Source organism: Lemur catta, chromosome 4 (genome assembly GCF_020740605.2).
Source record: "Lemur catta isolate mLemCat1 chromosome 4, mLemCat1.pri, whole genome shotgun sequence".
NCBI classification, from domain to species: domain Eukaryota; kingdom Metazoa; phylum Chordata; class Mammalia; order Primates; family Lemuridae; genus Lemur; species Lemur catta.
In genome coordinates this window covers 613,393-632,836 of record NC_059131.1, presented here as the reverse complement: position 1 = coordinate 632,836, position 19,444 = coordinate 613,393, and the positions used below count along the sequence as shown (strand labels likewise).

Here is a 19,444-nt window from a genome sequence, read left to right as displayed (position 1 = left end):
CCACACTGGCCCCTGGGCGAGAGGGCAGAGCTGTTGGTGGGCTCCGTCCACTTTGGTGCAGTGAAGGGAACGCGGGGCAGAGGCAGAGCTCCTGCCGGCAGCAGCAGAGCAGGTGCCCTCAGCACCTCGTCCAGTTCGTGAGTGCTAGTCCAGCCGTGGGGTCCCAGGGCGCTGGGGAGGTTTCATTCTATGCTTTTCTGACTGACCTTTTAAATGGCATGTATTAATTTCATCATGAAAATAAACACATTAAAAACTACCTGTATAGGGAAACACGGGTTTTGGTTCTCGCAGGTCAGCTGGCAGTCGACTCCCCCCCAGAAGGTGGCTCTGCTGGAGCTCTGAGGCGTGAACGCGACGTCGTGGTCAATATACTGTCCCCAGGCCGTCAGCAGATCGGAGTACCGGTCGTCTTCTGTAACAGCCTCATTTGGAGCTTGGATGACTTGTCTGGTCACCTCCCGAACCTGGGAGGGAAGAGACCACCGGTCAGGACGCAGGGGGGCCACCTGGCAGCAGGAGGTGACACCTGGGACCACGCATTTCTCTGCGTGGGTGGTGCTCACGCGACCATGGGTGCTCAGACCTGTTCCCGTGGTTACGGTGGGAATAACCTGCCCTTTGGGTAAGACACACCGGGACCTGGGTCCCTGACCCTGACTCGTGGGATCTGAAGGCCTGTTGGTTAATGGCTCTCAGCCTCAGTTTCCTCATCTGTAAAAGGATATGAAGGTGCTGAGCTCTGAGGGTTGTGGTGATGAGAGACGGTCCCTGGCACGGAGGGCAGAGCCCCGCCATGGAGGGTTGTTCTGAGGCCTCCTAAGCTGGTGGGGTCTGCCTGGCTGGGTTTCCAAGTGGTCTGGGATCAGCGACTCCTATTTTCTCCCGATTCCTTCCTTTCTCTGGAGGGAAGTTACTGTTATTTCATCCCATCTTGCCATGGTGATTTAGGAACAGACAACCGTCTCCTGGTTTCACAGACCCGGGTGAAGAGGAATCTTGTCCAGGAAGGCTCATGCCCGCAGCCTCCCCATCCCTGACTTAGACGATCTCGACAGGGAGCTTGGGTTGGGTTTTGGACACCGAATTGATGCTGTAATGGGGTGGGATTTGGGGGGTCCATGAGATGGGGTGAATGTGTTTTCATGTGGAACAGATATGAATATTTGGGGATCAGAGGGCCCCCAAAGATGTCCGTGCCCTAATACTTGGAGCTTACAGGTGTGATTGCATTAAGAGCTTTGAGATGGGAGATTACCCTGGACTGCTGGGTGTGTCTGGTCTAATCACACGGGCCCTTAAGGTCGGGGGCCCTTTCCCGGCTGTGGCCAGGGGAGCTGTGAGTGTGGAGGCAGCAGGAAGATGCCAGGCCACTGGCTTTAAAGGGGGGGCCCTGGGCCACGGCACGTGGGTGCCACTAGAAGCGGCAAAGGCACATGGCTCTCCCCAGAGCCATGGGGGGAGCACGGCCCTGCCAGCACCCCGATCTCAGCCCAGTGAGACCCACGGCAGATTTTGATCTGCAGAACTGGAAGATGGTAAGTTTGTTTTGCTCGAAGCTGCTACATTTGGAGTGATTCACTGCAGTGGGAGTAGGAAGCTAACACAGTCCACATCGAAAGGTACTTGGGCTCTGATTTGTCTAAATAGTTATATAATCTGAGCAAATATGGGTTTATAGAATCATAGCCTCATAATAGAGTCAAAAAATCTCAGGAGTTGAACTGGTTCAGTCTCCAACACAAGGTATGAGATGCTATCACCTCGTGTGAGGGACACTCTAATCGAGGCCACGAACTCAACGTGCCCTGACACCAGCCTCCAGCCATACTCCCTGGTCCCCACCAGCTCCGGGAGTGCAGGGTCCTCTTGCCAGACAGCCATCTGGGAAGGTTGCCGAGTGGTGGGTGGAGCTAGTCCAGAACATTCTTTGGGGTGAACAAGCCACTGTTTTGTTTCTGGAGAATTCCGTTACTAAACACAGGATAAGAGCTGGTTTATCCATCGGAGTGGATGGTCAAGTTGGGACCACACAGACCAGCAGATGGGGTCTGACTGTCTCGCAAAGAAATTCACCTCTGGGGGTGAAGTGATCTCTTCCCCTCTACATAAATGAACACGTTCGTTGTTGATAACTAAAAACCGTCTTTGGCTGCGCCTGGCCTACCTGAGGATACAGGAATTTGTCTGCACGTACTGGAGCGACCGTCAAGCTCGGAGCTGTGAGAGTCGGATGAAGCGTAGCTGAGTCTACACTGCTCCACTGGCTGCCTTCAGCCTCCCGGGGGCTCCTAGGCCTCCGCAGAGACCCCACCCCACCCCGGGGAGGTGCGGATCTCGGGGGTGGAGCACAGCGCGGTGCCGGCACGTCCACGAGACCTCAGGAAAGGTCCGTTTCTGCCGGCACCAGGGCCGTGTGTCGGCACGTGGGGACCCACTCCAGCGTGGGGCAGCCCGAGGTACCCACCGGCGGCAGCGGGAACCCGCTGTGGAGGAAGCCGTGCTTCCAGCCCCTGGGCTGGCTGAAGCCATCTTCATAGACAGGGGGCAGCCACCGCGCCAGGGCTGTGTGGGAGGCGCCCCAGCGGGGGTGTTCTCTGCGGAGACGAACGTGCGCAGGTGTGTGAGCCGGGAGGAGAGCGACGTGGCAAGTCCCCAGGACGAGCACCATTCTCAGGGGACATAAGCGAGTGGCCTCCCCGAGACCTTAGGCTTGAAGATGACCCACCCTGGGGCAGGTGGACTCAGCTGGTCCCAGGGAACCCCGAGCCGGCACCGTCCGTCTGGGCTGTGCTGCCCCTGGGCGCCCCCACGGCCCCCTCCCTGCAGCTCTCTCCCACTGTTTCTTCAAAGCCAGTCTGTCGCCCTTCTAGAATGTCCCGGACACTTCTCTGGAGGAAAGAAACTTCTGAGGCTCCAAACATCGAGAAAATTTGAAATATTGTGGTATTCCACATCCTTTTATCAAAGCACCGTAAGCCAGGACGGCTACTCCTCTCTCCTGGCGCCAGGCACTGTGGCCTTTGTGACATTCTGAATTCTAAAGAGAAGGGAAATTCTAAACATCCAGCTTCGAGAGAACTTGAGCATAGAGCTCAGGACTGACGCTGGGAGACGCAGGTCGCTGTGTTTGCCAGGTGTGGCCGCCCAGGTAGGGGCACACGGGCGCACTCTTTCACCTCCTGGGAATCTAGTCCAGCCTCTCCCGGCTGGCCCGTCGGCGCCATGTGCACCTCGAGGGGCTTGTGCTGCAGGCGGCCCTGGGTGGCCGCACCCTCCCCGGCTCCCACCGTCCTGCTCTGGCCCCGCCAGCCCCCAGCCCCGCACAGCAGGCAGAGCTGACTCGGCCTCACGCACACGCAGGGAGGGCTGGGCTGGGAACGAGGAGAAGGAAATTGACTACAGGACAAGTGACGGGGAAATCCCAGCAGAGAACGCGGCAGAAGGTGGCGGGTGGGACCCTGTTACCGGGCGCTGGGTGGGGCTCTGGTGCAGAGGCTTCGGGTCTGAGACTAGCACGACCAGAGGGGGGTCACCATGAGCCCCTGGGACGGAACTTCCTGGTGGAGGGGGCAGGAGGACTCAGACCTGCGGGGCTGGGGGAGCCTGGAGCACTGGTGACAGAGGGGAGGCCCCGTACGGCAGGGTCAGGCGTGAGGCAGAGAGGAGGCCACAGGACAGAGGAGGGCAGAGCTCGCTCTGGGTGCAAGGGGGGCCCAGGGGAGCCCTCGGGAGGTGGGGGGGTGGGCCCAGCGGGGAGCGTGACTGTCTGGAGGCAGCAGGTAGGTTAGTAGAAGGGGGGGGGGCTGCGTCACGCAGGGCTGACTTGTGTGACTTCAGCTGAGGTTGGCAGTGCCAGTGGGGAGGACGTGTGTCCAGGGTGGGAGTGAGCCGAGTGCCTTTGACACCTCTGAAACGAGTGGGTCGGGGCTTGGGGACGGGGAGGACAATGCCTGAGTGTTTGGCCTGAGCGTCCGTCAGATGGACAGTGGGGCCGTTCCATGGGTTTGCGGGATTTGAGAGGGTGACAGGTGGTGCAGGTGGTGCAGAGGAGGGTGTTGCTGCTGGGAATGAAAGTTCTGGGGGGGGCATGCTGTGCTCCAGGCACCTACCAGGGATGTGGGGGGCAAAGCCCATTCCTGGAGTGGGGAAGGGGCTCCCGGGGGGAGGAGAGGCTCACACAGTGTGGCCCTTGCAACGGCGGCTAAGCGTGTTCGATCCCACATTCCAAGAAGGCCAGGAAGCCCCAGGCAGTACCTGTTGTTGCAGGCCCCCGTGATGAGCCGGTACCTGCCGGCCAGGCACGAGTCTGGGCACTTTGGTGGCAGCATGTGGGGGAGGCACCCAGACACATTCGCGATGACAGTCAGCAGATCTTCTGAGAAGACGTCTGAGAAAGAAATGAAACCATAGACTCTCTATTTGTGATCACAGATCTACCAATAAATGTTCTACTCTAGTCTTAACAGTGGCCCCAGTACCTGGATTTGGGGTCGTGTGTGACCTAAATCACTCTTTTGCCCGAGTCTACCTCCTCCCTGTCAATCAACTGCTCTCTAACGTAATTCCCTGAGCTTCCGTATTGCTGGGAATGTGGTTTTTACAACTCATTTTTGCTTTATGATCTTTCAGAAAAGCGACCTCAGCACTGCCATCCCCAGGGGACAGCCCGGCAAGCCGCGTCTCCCAGTTGTCACCGACGCTCACGGGATGCGTCACAGGGTTAACTTAATGCAACTGCGCAGTGAGGCCTCGGTGCCCAGGAAAGGCCCCGGGTCTGTGGAAGGGCAGGAGTGCCCAGTGCTTCCCCCCAGCGCAAACCCTGCTCCCGGCTAGACAGAGTGCAGCACGGGCACAAAGCGTTCCCATGTGCCCATCCTCTACCAAACACTTCGTTTTTCCTTTGTACTGAGTTTTGGTTCCCTTCTCGCAAATCTTTCTAGATCAGTCCCCAGAAAACAGCCTCCCTCCTTCATTTATTTGTTTTTTTGTCAATTCTGTCACTATTTACATGTTATTCAACAAATCAAAGTGAGGGCGGTTTTGCTGTCTGTCAGTACGAGTAGTTTTCGGTTACTTCTCCAAGACAGACTGTGTGCATCTTTGAAGATGACGCCTTACGGCTGCGATGAGCCAGACCCCAGTGCAGTTGCGATGTTTGGCGGGAGAACACCCAGGGAGGAGAGGCTTCCACGTGCAGGTAGGAGAGAAGTAAAACAAGTCTCTTAGTGACGAATGTTCAGGGAACCACCTTGATGTGGATGACTCTTCGGCAACAGCTCGAAGAACCTCCGGCTGTGACCTGCTCTCAGTTATCGGAGGACAATGCGTGTCCCTCAAACAGGCAAGTAAGCGTGAACTGTCACAACAGGGAAATGCCCAGTTAAAAAGAACCAAGTGACCACAGCTTCGTGGTGACAAACTCGTGCTGGAAGCAGCCTGGCACAGGTCCTGCTTGGCGCTGAAGCAATGAGGACTCTGCCCGGTTCCTGTCACTTTCCTTACGTTCTAAACCCTCTAGGGCCGTGCTCAGAGTGAAAACAATTCTACAGAATGACGGGGACCCACATCCGCGTGTTCCCCCTGAGCGCCTGCACCCCCGGGCCTCGGTGGGCAGCACCTCGACCAGGCGTGAGCCGGGAAGACCCGTCGTCCCCACCAGCAGTGGCTGTTCCGCAGGAGTCCCGGCTCGTGCCGCGACGGGGACAGTGGACCCACAGTCCTCGGAAGCATCGCTCAGCCTCGTGGTTGGAAACAAAACCGTTTCAAATGAACCTTTGCTAAAAAATAAATTAAACTTAACCGTTAAGTTTAGGATCTGAGAATTCTGGTTAATCCTGGTTTTGCCAAGTTTGTCTTATTCTGAAAGTGAGGTAAAGAGCACTAATTAACCTAGAGCTCGTGAGAAAAAGAACTCAGAGATCGAGTAGTTCATGGCACTGCATGGAAAAAACCTCGATAAATTCATTAAGAAGGAGAACCTCCTCTCTAGCTCCCCGTCGCCAGAATCGCAAACACGCCTTGTGCCCACATTCCTTGTCACCGCAGCACCTTACGGCCACAGGGGGCTCTAGACGGAGTGCAATGTGCTCCTTGTTATGTTTTGGTCTTCCGGTGGCTGTCTGAGCAAGCGACCACCGTTACTGTCCTCGCTTTGCCGACAAATCGGGTCTCAAAGACTTCAGGTCACCCGCAAGGCCGTGGTTCCCCAGCGGGAAGCCGAGACTTGCGTTTGGTCCTCTGCTCCCGCGACATGCGTCCCCCACGCAAGCTCATGTCCTGGAAAGGCTTCATGACGAGCTCCCCAAGTTTTAACGAGGGAGGGGCTGTGGGAAAATCCCTAAATTATTTCAAACCATAAAACAGGATGTTTAACTTACTAAACTGGTTTTCCAGATTTGGTTTGAGTAGCAGAGCAGCAGCTAGTTTCCAGACTAACAAAAACCAGATACCGCAACTGGGAAGCATTTTACAGAACTGCAGCTTCCATGCCGTGAGGGAGCTGGAACCACACCCCTTGCGGTGTCAAGTAGGAAATGTCCCCAAACCAGCCACCTGAGAGGAGTTGGCGGGTCCCCACTGGGGCTGCCGCTCCCAAGCACAAGGTGCTCACCGGTCGGATGCCGCGACTGCTGGAGCCTCATCGCCCGTATGGAGGTTTCCATGATCTCTGCTGCCCGGGAAACGGCACTGCTCGTGGGCTCGGGCAGTTTGGAGAGAGACAGAAGCTGCGCCGGGGAAAGGATTTCCCTTTTTCTGAGGTTTCTGCAGCACAAACAGGAGATGTAAAGCTAGTTATTTATTCACAGTTGCTTTGGTACTTAATGACTAGTTAATTAAGCAGGTTTTATTGAGTAACTACTATGTCACAGTCGATGTGCCGGGCCCCATGTGGTGTGCGGGGTGGAGCCCACACTGCCCGGTCTGCAGGGCTGCTGGGCTTGGCAGAGGGAGTGGGAAAGTGTGAATAATGCTCAGTATTGAACGGGGAAGAAAATGGCTAATATTTGCTCTTGTAAAACTTCCATGTCTGAACTGCTTTGGTTTTCACACCAGTTGCTGAGACGGCCCGTCTGTCCCACCCAAACCTGAACACGATTTCTTTCTGTCCCAGCCGGGGAGACAGGGGACCACAGCGCACAGCCCCGTCCAGGTCTCACAAGCCCAGGCTGCAGGTGACCCGGCTCAAAACCTCGCCCTTCTGCTCCAACGCAGAGAACCGGCCACGGCAGTGGAGCAATGGCGCTGCCTACGGTAAGAGCCACAAACACGCCTGTAGAACATGATTCTGCCTCACCTGCCACTGTCCTGTCCTCTCCCACAGGTGCCTGCCTGGCCCTGTTGGATTCTCCGCAGCTCCCACTGCAGGGAACTGAACCAGGGGTTTCACGGTTCACCTGACTACTAGCATGTGAGGACCTGGGGTCCCTGGACAGGCTGGACAGAGGGGACCTTTGCAACGATGCTTCCAACACTGTCTCAGCTCAGAGCATCACCTGAGTACCTGCAGCTTAGCCTCACCAAGGACCGAGCCAGCCTCGCCGTCCTCTCCTGGAGGTGCACGCCCAAGTCCCAAGGAGGAGTTGGCCACCTTGGGACAGTGAGGTTGCCGTGGGCCAGGCCCAGGCAGAGGGACAGAGTGACCACAGAGGACTGTGCTCTGGGGGCTCCAGATGCCTGCACCGGACACCTGCCCAGGCTGCGTCACCTGCAGGGTGAGGACCACGGCAGGTGTGTCAGTGCAGAGGCCGGGCACAGTGCGAGCCGGCGGGAAAATCCCCTTCCTGATGTGAGTTGGACACGGGGCTCAGAGGGCTCAGAGTGACAGCACTGTGGCTTTGGGGAAAAATGGCCTCATCGTTCTTTTCAGTTCTGCTACCTGTAATTAAGTGAATTATCTATGTGTTTCATTTATTAGTAATAGCCCCAAACACAAAGTGCTCACTGAGTGAAAATAGTGTTGGTGCTGTGGTAAGCACTCACCTTTATTCCTCCTGTAGTTGACAATGTTGTATTGTGCATTAAAAATTTGCTAAGAGATTTTCACTTGTAGCTCATACCACAAACAAAAGGGCAACTATGGCAGGTGATGAATGTGTGAGTTTTGTCTGACTGTAGTCATCATCCCAACATGCACATATGTTAATATACCAAACCATCGTGGTGCACACCGAATACATACAATGAAATACATTTGAAAACCATTATGACATAACTGCTACAACTGTGCTCATTTTACAGGTGAGGAGATTAATTAACTAAAAGTTAACGGGTCTTGCCGAGCCCCCATGGCCGGGATCCTACCCTGCGATCGGCCGGGCTTCCCTCTGTCTCGCCAGGGCTCTGGGCTCCACCTTCCCTCCTGGAGCCGGACCTCCTCGCGCCTGCCACCTGCGGCCACCTCCCACCTGGTTTCACAGGGGACAGCCCCCGAGATGGCCTGGTCCTCAGGACTCTGCTGACGCCCCCTCACTGGCCTGTCCCTCCAGACCAGGTCCCCAGCAGCCCGGCCCGCGGCGCACAGCCCGTGCATGTGTGGCCAGGCGCCTGCGTCAGCCCCCAGGCGAGAGGCCGCGCTGTCCCCCTGCCGCCGTTCCCGGGCAGAGCCGGCCCCCGTCACTCCAAGTTCACCCGACTCGGCATCCCGGGCCAGACCGCAGCTTCCGAACACGAGTAAGGCATTAAGAAATGACAGATGCTCCTATTTGCAGCAAAATATCTGATTTTGAGCTAAAATTTGGGGAACTTTGACTCCAGCTGGCTTAGCCTTCTTAGTGTGAAGAGCCAGGGAGGGAGCCGTTCTCAGATCTGTGTCCCCATGAACGGTCTGAAAGTCTCAGGCTTGAGAACACGCCCCGCAGCGATTGGAGAACGCGCCCCGCAGTGATTGGAGAACGTGCCCCGCAGCGATTGGAGAACGTGCCCCTCAGTGATTGGAGAACACGCCCTGCAGGGTTGGGAGAACGCGCCCCGCAGTGATTGGAGAACGCGCCCCGCAGCGATTGGAGAACGCGCCCCGCAGTGATTGGAGAACGCGCCCAGCAGGGTTGGGAGAACGCGCCCCGCAGTGATTGGAGAACGCGCCCCGCAGGGTTGGGAGAACGCGCCCCGCAGTGATTGGAGAACGCGCCCAGAAGGGTTGGGAGAACGCGCCCCGCAGGGTTGGGAGAACGCGCCCCGCAGTGATTGGAGAACGCGCCCCGCAGGGTTGGGAGAACGCGCCCCGCAGTGATTGGAGAACGCGCCCCGCAGGGTTGGGAGAACGCGCCCCGCAGTGATTGGAGAACGCGCCCCGCAGGGTTGGGAGAACGCGCCCCGCAGTGATTGGAGAACGCGCCCCGCAGGGTTGGGAGAATGCGCCCCGCAGGGTTGGGAGAACGTGCCCCGCAGTGATTGGAGAACGCGCCCCGCAGGGTTGGGAGAACGCGCCCAGCAGGGTTGGGAGAACGTGCCCCGCAGTGATTGGAGAACGCGCCCCGCAGGGTTGGGAGAACGCGCCCCGCAGGGTTGGGAGAACGCGCCCCGCAGCGCTGTCTCCGTGAAACAGCGAGGCCCCCACAGCTGTTCAATCCGCCCCCGGCGATGTCTGGGCCGCTTCCACTGGCCGCAAACGCGCCCACACCGCCCCCAGTCTAGGTACAGACACCCCGGGCCGAGCACATTCTGGAACACAAGAAAATTGCGAGTATCGGAAACTGCTGCCGCAGGCGGCAAAGGAGCAGAGTCCTGCTGAGCGCACGCGCCGGCGCCCTTGAGGCTGCTGCGGTTGGACCGTGATTCAGACCAGGGGAGCAGCCCGGCCGGGGTCCCCACTGCCCCGGGACCCGCCGCCCCCAGTGTGAACGCGCCCGTCCCAGCAGACACGCCGGGGAGAAAGAGAGGGAGACGGCGCAACCGCGCCCTGGGCTGAAGCTGGACGTAGACACTGTGCTCAGTTGTGCTGCCAGAGAGGGAAACGTCCCTCCGGCCACCAGAAGAGTCATTAAGGCTTAGGTTTTGTTGTAAAAGCAGGCACGTGACGTTTTGACTCATTTAGGGTTGGTTCCCCAGTCAAGCAGGGTCGGGTGGCGAGGCCCCGTCGGGGGGCGTCTGCTCCCCACGGCAGGCCGGGTCCAGCACGCGCCTCTGCGCCCCCTGCCCGGGCTCTCCCGGGGCCCCCTCCTCCAGCCACACCTGGCCGGGCGGCCCAGCCGGGACCGACAGGCAGATCCTGCCCCCGAGGCCGGGGCCACCCTGGCGGGGTCTGGGTGTCTCGGGTGAACCCTTGGTGTTGGTGCAGCCGCAGCCCCACCGCCCCGAAACTCTGCCCTGCTGGCCCGTCCTGCAGGCTCTGTCCCCTGCGATCTGTCCTCTCCCTGGCTGCGAACCCTTAGACTCGCGTAGGTTTGTGTCTGGGCTCCAGACAGGGTCTGGTCGGCTGCACAGCCGCACCCTGCGCCCGGCTAACGCCCGCCTGGCTTAGAGGCCTCTGCAGTGTCCCCAGCCTACTGCAAGCAGCTGTCCCCTCCGCTCCACGCTCCCAGAGGGCCTGGTGTACCTTTGTCACAGCCACAAGCATGTGGTGTCACCTGGCAGATGTATGGGGTTTTCTCCCTTCCCCTTGGTTTTTTGGACTCTCTTTTCCTCCCTGTTTCTCTTCTTCCTCCTTTTCTTCCTCTTCCTCTCCCCCTCCACCCACTCCATGGAAAGACGGACCAGGTGCTGCCTTCCCACGACACTCTGGCCACCCACGGCCAGGACTGTTCCCTTCTCTCTGTGACTCGGCTCCTGTCCCCTGTGCAGAGTGGAGTGAGGGGCGGCCCCTCGAAGGGCGCTTCTAGGACAGGAAGACCGAGTCCGCGTGTGGGGCCCGGGAGCCCCAGGGACGTCAGGTGGCCGTTCCTGGCCCCGCTCTGCAGACGCGCGGCCTTCTCCCCTGGCCTGAGCCGGTTTTCTCTGCCTCCTGGTGTGATGACAATACCGACCTTGGAGCCCCCAGTCGGCCTCCACCCCTGGCCAGGCTGTAGGACAGCTTTCTCCAGACGGCTCGGGGGGCCAGGAGGAGTCTGTGGGGTCGCTGCTGTGCCCCACTGTGGGGGTTTAGCCTGGGCCAAGTGCAAAGGTCCCTCCAGAGACGTGAGGAGAAAGTGCCTTTCGGAGGGGACCCTGGTGGGTTGGGAGATTTGTTCACTGGCTGCATCTGGGACTCAGCACAGCTGACAGGCTGAGGTTGGCACCAGGTTTGCCCCACCTGCTGCCGGGGACTGGGTAGGTAGTCGCCCTACCTATCCCCCCCCCTTCCCCCTGTGTCACAGTGTCCCCACCCCCCCTTCCCCCTGTGTCACAGTGTCCCCATCCCCCCTTCCCCCTGTGTCACGGTGTCCCCATCCCCCCTTCCTGTGTCACGGTGTCCCCACCCCTCCTTCCCCGTGTCACGGTGTCCCCACCCCCCTTCCCCTGTGTCACGGTGTCCCCATCCTCCCCTTCCCCCTGTGTCACGGTGTCCCCACCCCCCCTTCCCCCTGTGTCACGGTGTCCCCATCCCCCCATTCCCCCTGTGTCACGGTGTCCCCACCCCCCCTTCCCCCTGTGTCACGGTGTCCCCACCCCCTCCTTCCCCCTGTGTCACGGTGTCCCCACCCCTCCTTCCCGTGTCACGGTGTCCCCATCCCCCCCTTCCCCCTGTGTCACGGTGTCCCCACCCCCCCTTCCCCCTGTGTCACGGTGTCCCCACCCCCTCTCACCTCTCCATCGTGCGGCGGATGGCGCTGTCCACCAGGAGCCTGCTCTGCTCCACGACGCTGATGACATCAGAGTCCTCGGTCTTCCCTGGGGAGGAACACCCCACAGTCACACACTGCTGACACCCCAGTGCTCTGTCACTCTTAGCTCTGTCCGCCAGGTCCGGCTTGAGGCCGTGGCAGCCACGGGACTTCCGCGCCTGGCAGACCACGAGGTCCCGGGGAGATTGTTCAACTCCACGCGCCTCTGCGTCCCCGGCACAAGGGGCCTTAGTCCCGCCTGGCAGAGCTGCCTGCGGGCCGGTTGGGGACTCGCCCAGACCCCTTCCAGGGATTCTGGATACTTCTTTTCTGAATATTTTAGTTGCCTAAATTAGTAATAAAGTTCATAATCATATTCACCTATTTGTACATTTAACAAAAGATAAATTATTCAAATATACCAGCGATTTCCAATGAAAACGCTCTATGTTATTTGTTTTACTACTTGCAATGTTTAGCAGGTTAAGGTCCCATTTCTAGGTTAAAGTGTGAATGACAGAAAGGTGGCAAGTGCGTCTGTAAGGCACAGAGTGGCTTGAGATGCTGAACTAACTTTCATGTAATCAGTACTTCATCAAAGGAAACACACTTATTTCTAAAAATAAAGAGAATGTCAGAATGTTTTTGAGCATTACACATCTATATAGAAATAAAACTATGTTTAAAAGGTAGATTTAGTTATCTTTAGAATTAAGTATCATAGCATATTCCAGAAAATAAGCTGATGAGTGAGCCTGGCATTACTGGCTGTCTGACCCCCTCTGTGCTACATCTCTAACTATTAGTGATCATTTTACACGAGCAGGAACAAGGTCGCTACACTGTTAGAGAGTGGGAGGTCCTGCAGACCCCCAGCCTCCAAGGGCTGAGACCCCAGCAGGCACCTTGGCCTCCCAGCGCCCAGCCTGGTGTCACGCAGATGTCACCCTGGAGAGTTGCCTGCAGGACATGCAGAGCTTCAGCCCCAGCACCTTCAACACCCCTCCCTGCCCCGGCCACCAGCCACACTGTCCCTTCTACTCTAGTATCTCCGCCCTGCTCCAGTGGGTCTTTGGCCACCCGGTTTCATAAAGTGCAGTATGACAGAGTGAGGACAGAATCCGTCACGGGTCATCTCTTGCGGATCTGGGACGAAGCCACTGAGTGCTTGGTGCAGAGGGTCCCCTCCTCGGGCCTGGGAGAGAGGGATCAAGGTCGTGTCCCCTGGAGTGGATGCCTGTGGGCAAGGGCTGGGAGGGAGTAGCCAGGTGCAGCAGCTCCACCCGGCCTGGGCTCGAGGTTGGGGTCTGCACCGGGGACCCCGTTCCCGCCAGTGTACGTGGCTCAGGAGAGGGGGGGTGGCAGAGCCACGCGGAGAGGAGGAGCCCAGAGAGGAGGCGAGACCCCAGGCGTGGCAGGACCAGCCAGGGAGACGACTCCAGGAACCACCCGCCGGGGCTGCAGGGGAAAGACCCTCAGACCTCACGCACAGTGAACCCCACCCCCAAACACGAAAGCTCGGGGTCTAACACGCTTGGGATGGTCGTTCATTTCACTCCCATTCCCCTCCTGACGCTTTGCAGCTGCCGCAGCAGCCCAGCTCACATTTTCTTCCCTGAGGTCAGCCACGGTGCCTTGCTTTCCAGATGTGACCGTTACCAAGCGCTTGGACCTCTGGGCGTCACTGGTGTCCTTGCGAGGCAGAGCGGTCACAGGCCAGGGTGCTGGAGCTAGACCCGCATTCGGTTCCCACCTCTGAAACCAAAGCGCTGAGCGACTCGGAAATCACTTAACCTTGCTCCGTTTCTCACCTCTGAGCGCAGTTACCGCCCAGGACTGTTCCAAGGAAAGGTTTGCACAACGCTTGGCACAGGGTCTCACTAACCCTGCCTGCTCCCGGGATGGCGGGGCTCTCGTCTTCCGCCCTTGCTGGGCTCCGGCCCCGCTGCCCTGCGAGCGTTGCCCACGTGCGTTCTCGGCTCTCCTGGTCCTTCCTCCTCCCGGCCTGGCCCAGACACCCACCGTCCACTCGCACCTTCTCCTGGATGGTCCTGGTCCTCGGGGCCCCGGCCGAGCCTGTGGCCTTAGGTATCGCCGGCAAGGCAGGTCCTCCAGCAGGACACAGCAGGGTTCTCTCCTCGCCTTCCCCCGTGGGTCCATTCCCCCCGTAAGCCTCTCGGGAAGGGTGGGCGTCAGGGCCGCCTGTGCAGAAGGGGTTGCCACCCTGATGGCCACCCCGTCCTTCCCTGCACTGTCACCGGTGACCTTGCTGAGCCGAAGGATACTCCTGCCTGTGCCTTTACCGAAGCACCTGCAGCTCCTGGCGCCCACGGCTCTGTCCAGGCTCCGCATACGGAATCTCGACCTTCACAACTTCACCAGGACCTATTTGCATATTTCGGCAGCTCCGGACATCAAGCCCAGTTTCTCCCTCATCTCATGGAATCTTCAGCCTCGAAGCTCCAGCTTCCGTCTCCTCCTCGTGAAATCTTCACGCTCCTTCTCCGCAGGCACCAGAGGGACGTCAGCCAGCACGTTCGCGGCGCCTGTGCACGCGGACCCGTCACTGCGGTTCCCTGGGGCTGGGCGCGTTCTCTCCCTGGTCCTCCCCCGCTGCTCAGATCAGACACGGGTTTTTAGCAGGTGCTTGGCAATTATTCAAGGACCAACTGATTTAATGTAGAGTCCTGGTGCTCTTGCATCAGGACTGTGATGGCTGATTCTCCGGTTTCCCCGTTTGCAGCTCACGCTCAGCACCCCGGCTGGGCTGGCAGGAGGGGCCCCGCTTGGCCTGACCTCAAAGTGGTGTGACCAGCAGGGCAGGCCGTGGGCAGGGGGCTGTCCTGAGCGCACAAGTCTGCGAGGGGCTTCAGCACAGCGTGTGCTCTGCCGTGAACTCCCGTATTCAGGAAAGTTGAAAAAATGTGGCTCCCAGAAGGAGGCCGGGCGGGTGTGGACGGTGAATGGGGCAGCAGGGCCTGGGGGAGGAGGAAGACAGAGGAGGCCTCCAATTCAGGGTGGGGGGCTGGCAGGCTGGCACCAGCAAGGTGTCGACTGTCCCAGGGCCAGAGTGTCCACAGGCTGGAATTTCTAGGCAGACGCCCTCTGAGGTTCACATCACAAGTGGAACTTGTTTTCAGGGTTTGGGACTGAATTTATTTATTTGTTTATTTTAGCAAAAGAAAAGCAAAGAGTTTGATATGTGATCATTTTAACCACTGTATCTCAGTAGCTTTCTTAACTTAATTTCACATGGTAGCACATTGATTCCAGAAATTATATCACAAAGGTTATTTAATAAAAAATGATTTTGTAGGAAAGAAACAAAGATACTCCCATGGAAATTTTTACTTCAAATATATGAGCAGGAACAAATGGACATTTCCTATTGTGTGCTCAGAGGAAAAGCCATTCTCTTTCAGAAAGAATTATGCGATACCAGTATTTTACCCCTTCTAAACTTAAGAATTACAACGTTCCCTCGGGAAACATAACGAAGCACACCCTACAGGGTCCTAACTGACAATCAAAGTTACCACTGTGCTCTCTACTTTGGTAATTTTGAAAGGTAATTTTATAAGGTGAAAAGACCATGTTTTCTTTGCCACCTACCCCAGAGAATTTCTTTGCCTCTCCAGATGAAAGGGAAGAGAACTTCAGTGCAGGCCACCATGAGTGTGACAGCCAGGACGACACACGCTCTCATCCTGAAACTGAAACGGCAGACAATGAGTGCGGTGAGGGCAGGAGGAGCCGCTTTCTGGCTCTCCGTGGCGAGAAGCTGCTGACGGCCTCACTCCGCCTGCGCTGCTGGTGCCCAGGGCTGGGGGCTGCGGCCGGAGAGTCCGAGCCTTGGGGCTGGGCGGGCTTCAGGTGTCCCAGTGATTTGAAAATAGATTTTTCATATCTTATCACCAAAATATCTCAGTAACAGCTTATTTTAATTCACGATAATGTCAAACAGTTCAGAATTACTGGTAATAATTCCTGGGAATAAGAGACATATTTCCCCCAATATATCTATGTGGCAAAAGGTGAATCATATTAGGAATTTAGCCCTCATAAAGGGGATAACCAAAGCCCTAAATGCCTACTGAATTCTCACAGCATTCTCATGCTTATAAAATGATTTCAGAGTTACCGAGTTGTTAAGACACAGCAGAAGATTCAATCATTTCTAGTTTCAAAATCTTTGTTTTCTTAATCTCAGCCTTCCTGCAGCTATTTCTGAAGCGCTAATGTCGCTGAGCAGGGCGGCACCAATGAGAACATCTGACAGGACCACGGCTCGGTGACGCTGCTCCGGGGACCGACCCACGCGCCCCGGGCGTCTGAGCTGAGCTCCCTGAGGGCACAGCAATGACCAGTGGTCAGCGTGGCTGAGCCACACAGCCCAAATAGTGGCCTCTCTCGGACCGCTGTACAAGTTTCAATGATGATTTTCTCTTTGAAAATGGGAAAATAAAAAATTTTACAACCTGACCTCTTTCCTCTTCTCAGCCGGGGACTCGAGTGTGTGCTGTTGGGCACCTTATCGGTGGTGGAAACTCTTGTGAAATGCCAGCCACAACTGCTGTCCAGGGACGTAGCTGCCCCCATATAACCAGCTCCACGCTCTGATGCCCAGTCAAGATGCCAGGGAGGGGACCGGCTCCGTCCTCTGCAGAACAGAATGTTCCCAGGATGTTGCTGTGTTTGCACCAAGCTTCTTGCGTGTCCCCACTGTTCAGGAAAAAAAGCACCACGTCATTTGGGGCCACGTGATTTAGGAAAAAAAGGAAAGAAAATTTGTGTGTGGAGAAAAAAGAAAAAAACAAAAAGCAACCCTCATAACACTGACATTTCCTGCCCCGTCCTGTCCTCAGCTGGACGCTGCACCGAGCCCACTGGCCTGGCATGGAGGACGCGTGGGCAGCTCTGGGTGGGCTGTTTGCTGCCCTGAGCCCTCAGTGTGCTCCTTGCTAGAAGGAGAATGAAATGTGTCTTCCAGTTTGCTGGGGTGAAGGATGAATACGGTCCGGGACGTGTTCACACCCACCAGGGAGTCCCCACTCCGTCCCCGTGGAGCCATGGTGAGGCACCACCAGGCTGAGAGCCCGAGAGGAGGGTCCGCAGGCTGTATTCTCAAAGTCAGGAGAGAGAGGTCCCATGGTCAATTTACGTTCAGGTTATGTCCCTGACCACGAAAATGATCAAACTGACACATGCCTTCAGTGGTTTGTTCGGGCCAACGCAATGTCGTCGTAAGAACTTTCATTCCAGGCAACGTGCTAAGCGGAGCCTATTTCTTCCCCATTAAGGAAAAAGTGAGCAGGAAGCCCCAGAGAAGACAAAATCTCTGCAGAGCGTGTGGCAGGATGGGAAGGGGTCGTGCCCTGCGGGGGCAGCTCACACCAGCACCAGCAGCGCAGGCTGTGAGCCGAGACCCCCGAGACAGCAGGGCTGGGTTCTAGATGGTTCTTGGACCCCTAAGAGGGTACAAATGTTTTCATGGTTTTCAGGGAGGGCCCTGCCCAGGTGGGCTCGCTGGCATGAGGAGGGAGGTCCCTCCCTGCTGGGGGACAGCAGTGACTGTCTATCCCCGGTGGACAGTGAGCACTGGGTGGGGCTGGCACCTGCATTCCCCACGTGCCCCCAGAGTCACACTGACCACAGTCCCAAGCCTGACCCCAGGCTGGCCCGTCCTCCTGCCCCAGGCCCCACGGCCAGGCCCGGGCAGCCCCCCTGGCCACTCGCAGGCGCCTTCCCCAGGGTTGAGACCCGGGAGGGAGGAGTCCGAGGAGAGAGGAAGAGGAGTCCACAGCAGCAAGAGGAACTCAGGCCAGACACTGGCGGAAGATCGCACAGCAGCGTGGCAGATAAACACGGGCACCTGCATAAACTTGAACTTCACATCATCAGTGGACGGTTTTTGCATATATGTACATCCTATGTAATATTTAGGATACACTTTTAACAAAAACAAATTGTTCATTGTTGAGAAGTTCGGTTTTAGCAGGAATCCTGCATGTTTATTCGCTGCATCTGGCAACCCCACCACGGCCAGCAGCAGAGCTGAGAGCCACCTCCAGTCCCCATCTCCGCAGGACGACACGTCCAGGTTCCAGTGACAGCCCTCCCTGCGCCCGCCGGGCACCCTGGCCCCGGGGGCGGTGGGGGGCTCGCTCGGCCCTGGCTGCACGGCCCCTGGAGCCGCACGGCGGGGGCTCCGAGGGAAGTGGGGTCTGCCGCACTGGCCTTCTGTCCCCCCAAGACCACGCGGCCGGGAGTTCTCCCCTTCCTAGCTCTGAGCGCTCTGCTCTCTGCTCTCTGCTCATCTAGAGCTTTCCGTGCAAAGTGCCTCCTCATTCAACTCTCCAGCTCTTCAGGGATGGTGGCCGGCAAGACGGAGCAGGACCCTGCGGCTCCGCTGAGGCCCAGACTCACCCCCGTGTAGCCCCCGACCGGGCAGCTGCCGCAGCCCACGTCTGCCTGCTTCTCTCCGCCTGGGGGTCCTGAGACCCCGTGAGACACCTGCGCAGTCCCCACGGGTCTCTGGCTTTCCTGGCTCCAAGGTCCCTCATGTCCTCCCTGGAAGCTCGGGGGTGGGAGCTGGAGTGGGGAGAGCGGCTGCCCCTGACTCTGCACCGGGGCAGAATCTCTGGGTGGGCACCCACGGAGCCCGACAGCCACACACTGCGCCAGGGCAAGTGTGCGCCCCCAGCCGTTTTGTGTGGTTGCTGAGATTTCCAATCAGGAATACAGAGAGGCGTTTCATGGGGGTTGGAAGTGAAAGAGAGCAGGAGGGGAAGGGGGGCAGGGAGGAGGGGGAGGGTGGGCACAGGCCAGGCAGGAGGGGAAGGGGGGCAGGGAGGAGGGGAGGGGGACAGGGAGGAGGGGAAAGGGGGACAGGGAGGAGGGGAGAGGGACAGGGGGAGGGGAAGGGGGACAGGGAGGAGGGGAGGGTGGGCACAGGCCAGGCAGGAGGGGAAGGGGGGACAGGGAGGAGGGGAAGGGGGACAGGGAGGAGGGGAAGGGGGCAGGGAGGAGGGGAAGGGGGGCAGGGAGGAGGGGGGAGTGGGCACAGGCCAGGCAGGAGGGGAAGGGGGGCAGGGAGGAGGGGACGGTGACCGTATGATGGGGACGCTGGACGTCTTATGTTATAAAGTCAATGTTCTACTTCTGAATCTCGGTGTCCCTGAGAACCCACCTGTGCACGTCACCCACCAGACGCTTCCCTGGGCACAGGGGCTGTGAGGGGGTCTCTGCGGCTCTCTGGCCCCGGCTGCGGGGGGCCGGGTGAGCAATCGTCCCACCAGCCCCCGGACTCGCGGCTGGGCTGCACACACATGCGGCGTTCTAGCTTCCTCACGCGAGAGCGGGTACGTTCCCACGTGCAGCCCTTTGCCGTTAATCACTGACCCACGGAACCAGCTGACTTTGCTGCCCGAGGGTTAATCAAGACGCCAGGTAACTCCTGGGACGTCAGAGCTCCCTCCGCAGGGGAGGAGACGCCCCCCAAGCAGGGCAGGACGCAGGCGGGTTCCCAGGGAGCGCAGTGGGCGGTCCGGGTCCGTCAACCACGGGCCACTTCACAGGGAGCGAAGCTGACGACAGCAGGGACTTGGGGGCTCTGATTTAATGACTGACTCAGTGAAAACCTGCACGTCGGGTAGGAGCACCCGCAGCCTCGGCCGTCAGCCCAGTGACCGAGGGCAGCGCAT

The 19,444-nt window shown here is 58.3% G+C and overlaps 1 protein-coding gene across 3 annotated transcripts in view; it reads right to left on the bottom strand.

Moving 5' to 3' along the window:
* Positions 1–19,155, bottom strand: part of TPO (thyroid peroxidase) — a 34,401-nt gene extending 15,246 nt beyond the window's left edge. The window contains exons 1-8 of one of the 3 annotated variants that reach the window (XM_045548960.1): positions 18,931–19,155; positions 16,225–16,463; positions 15,354–15,454; positions 11,724–11,808; positions 6,614–6,765; positions 4,258–4,390; positions 2,468–2,597; positions 261–467 (exon numbers count right to left, since the gene is read on the bottom strand). In XM_045548960.1, coding sequence (XP_045404916.1) covers positions 261–467; positions 2,468–2,597; positions 4,258–4,390; positions 6,614–6,765; positions 11,724–11,808; positions 15,354–15,454; positions 16,225–16,340 — 924 coding nt within the window. In that variant the 5' untranslated portion in view covers positions 16,341–16,463; positions 18,931–19,155. Of the gene's footprint in view, positions 1–260; positions 468–2,467; positions 2,598–4,257; positions 4,391–6,613; positions 6,766–11,723; positions 11,809–15,353; positions 15,455–15,882; positions 15,968–16,219; positions 16,464–18,930 lie in introns of those variants that run through there. The other 2 variants (XM_045548958.1, XM_045548959.1) reach the window with 2 other exon arrangements.
* Positions 19,156–19,444: the final 289 nt, after the last annotated feature.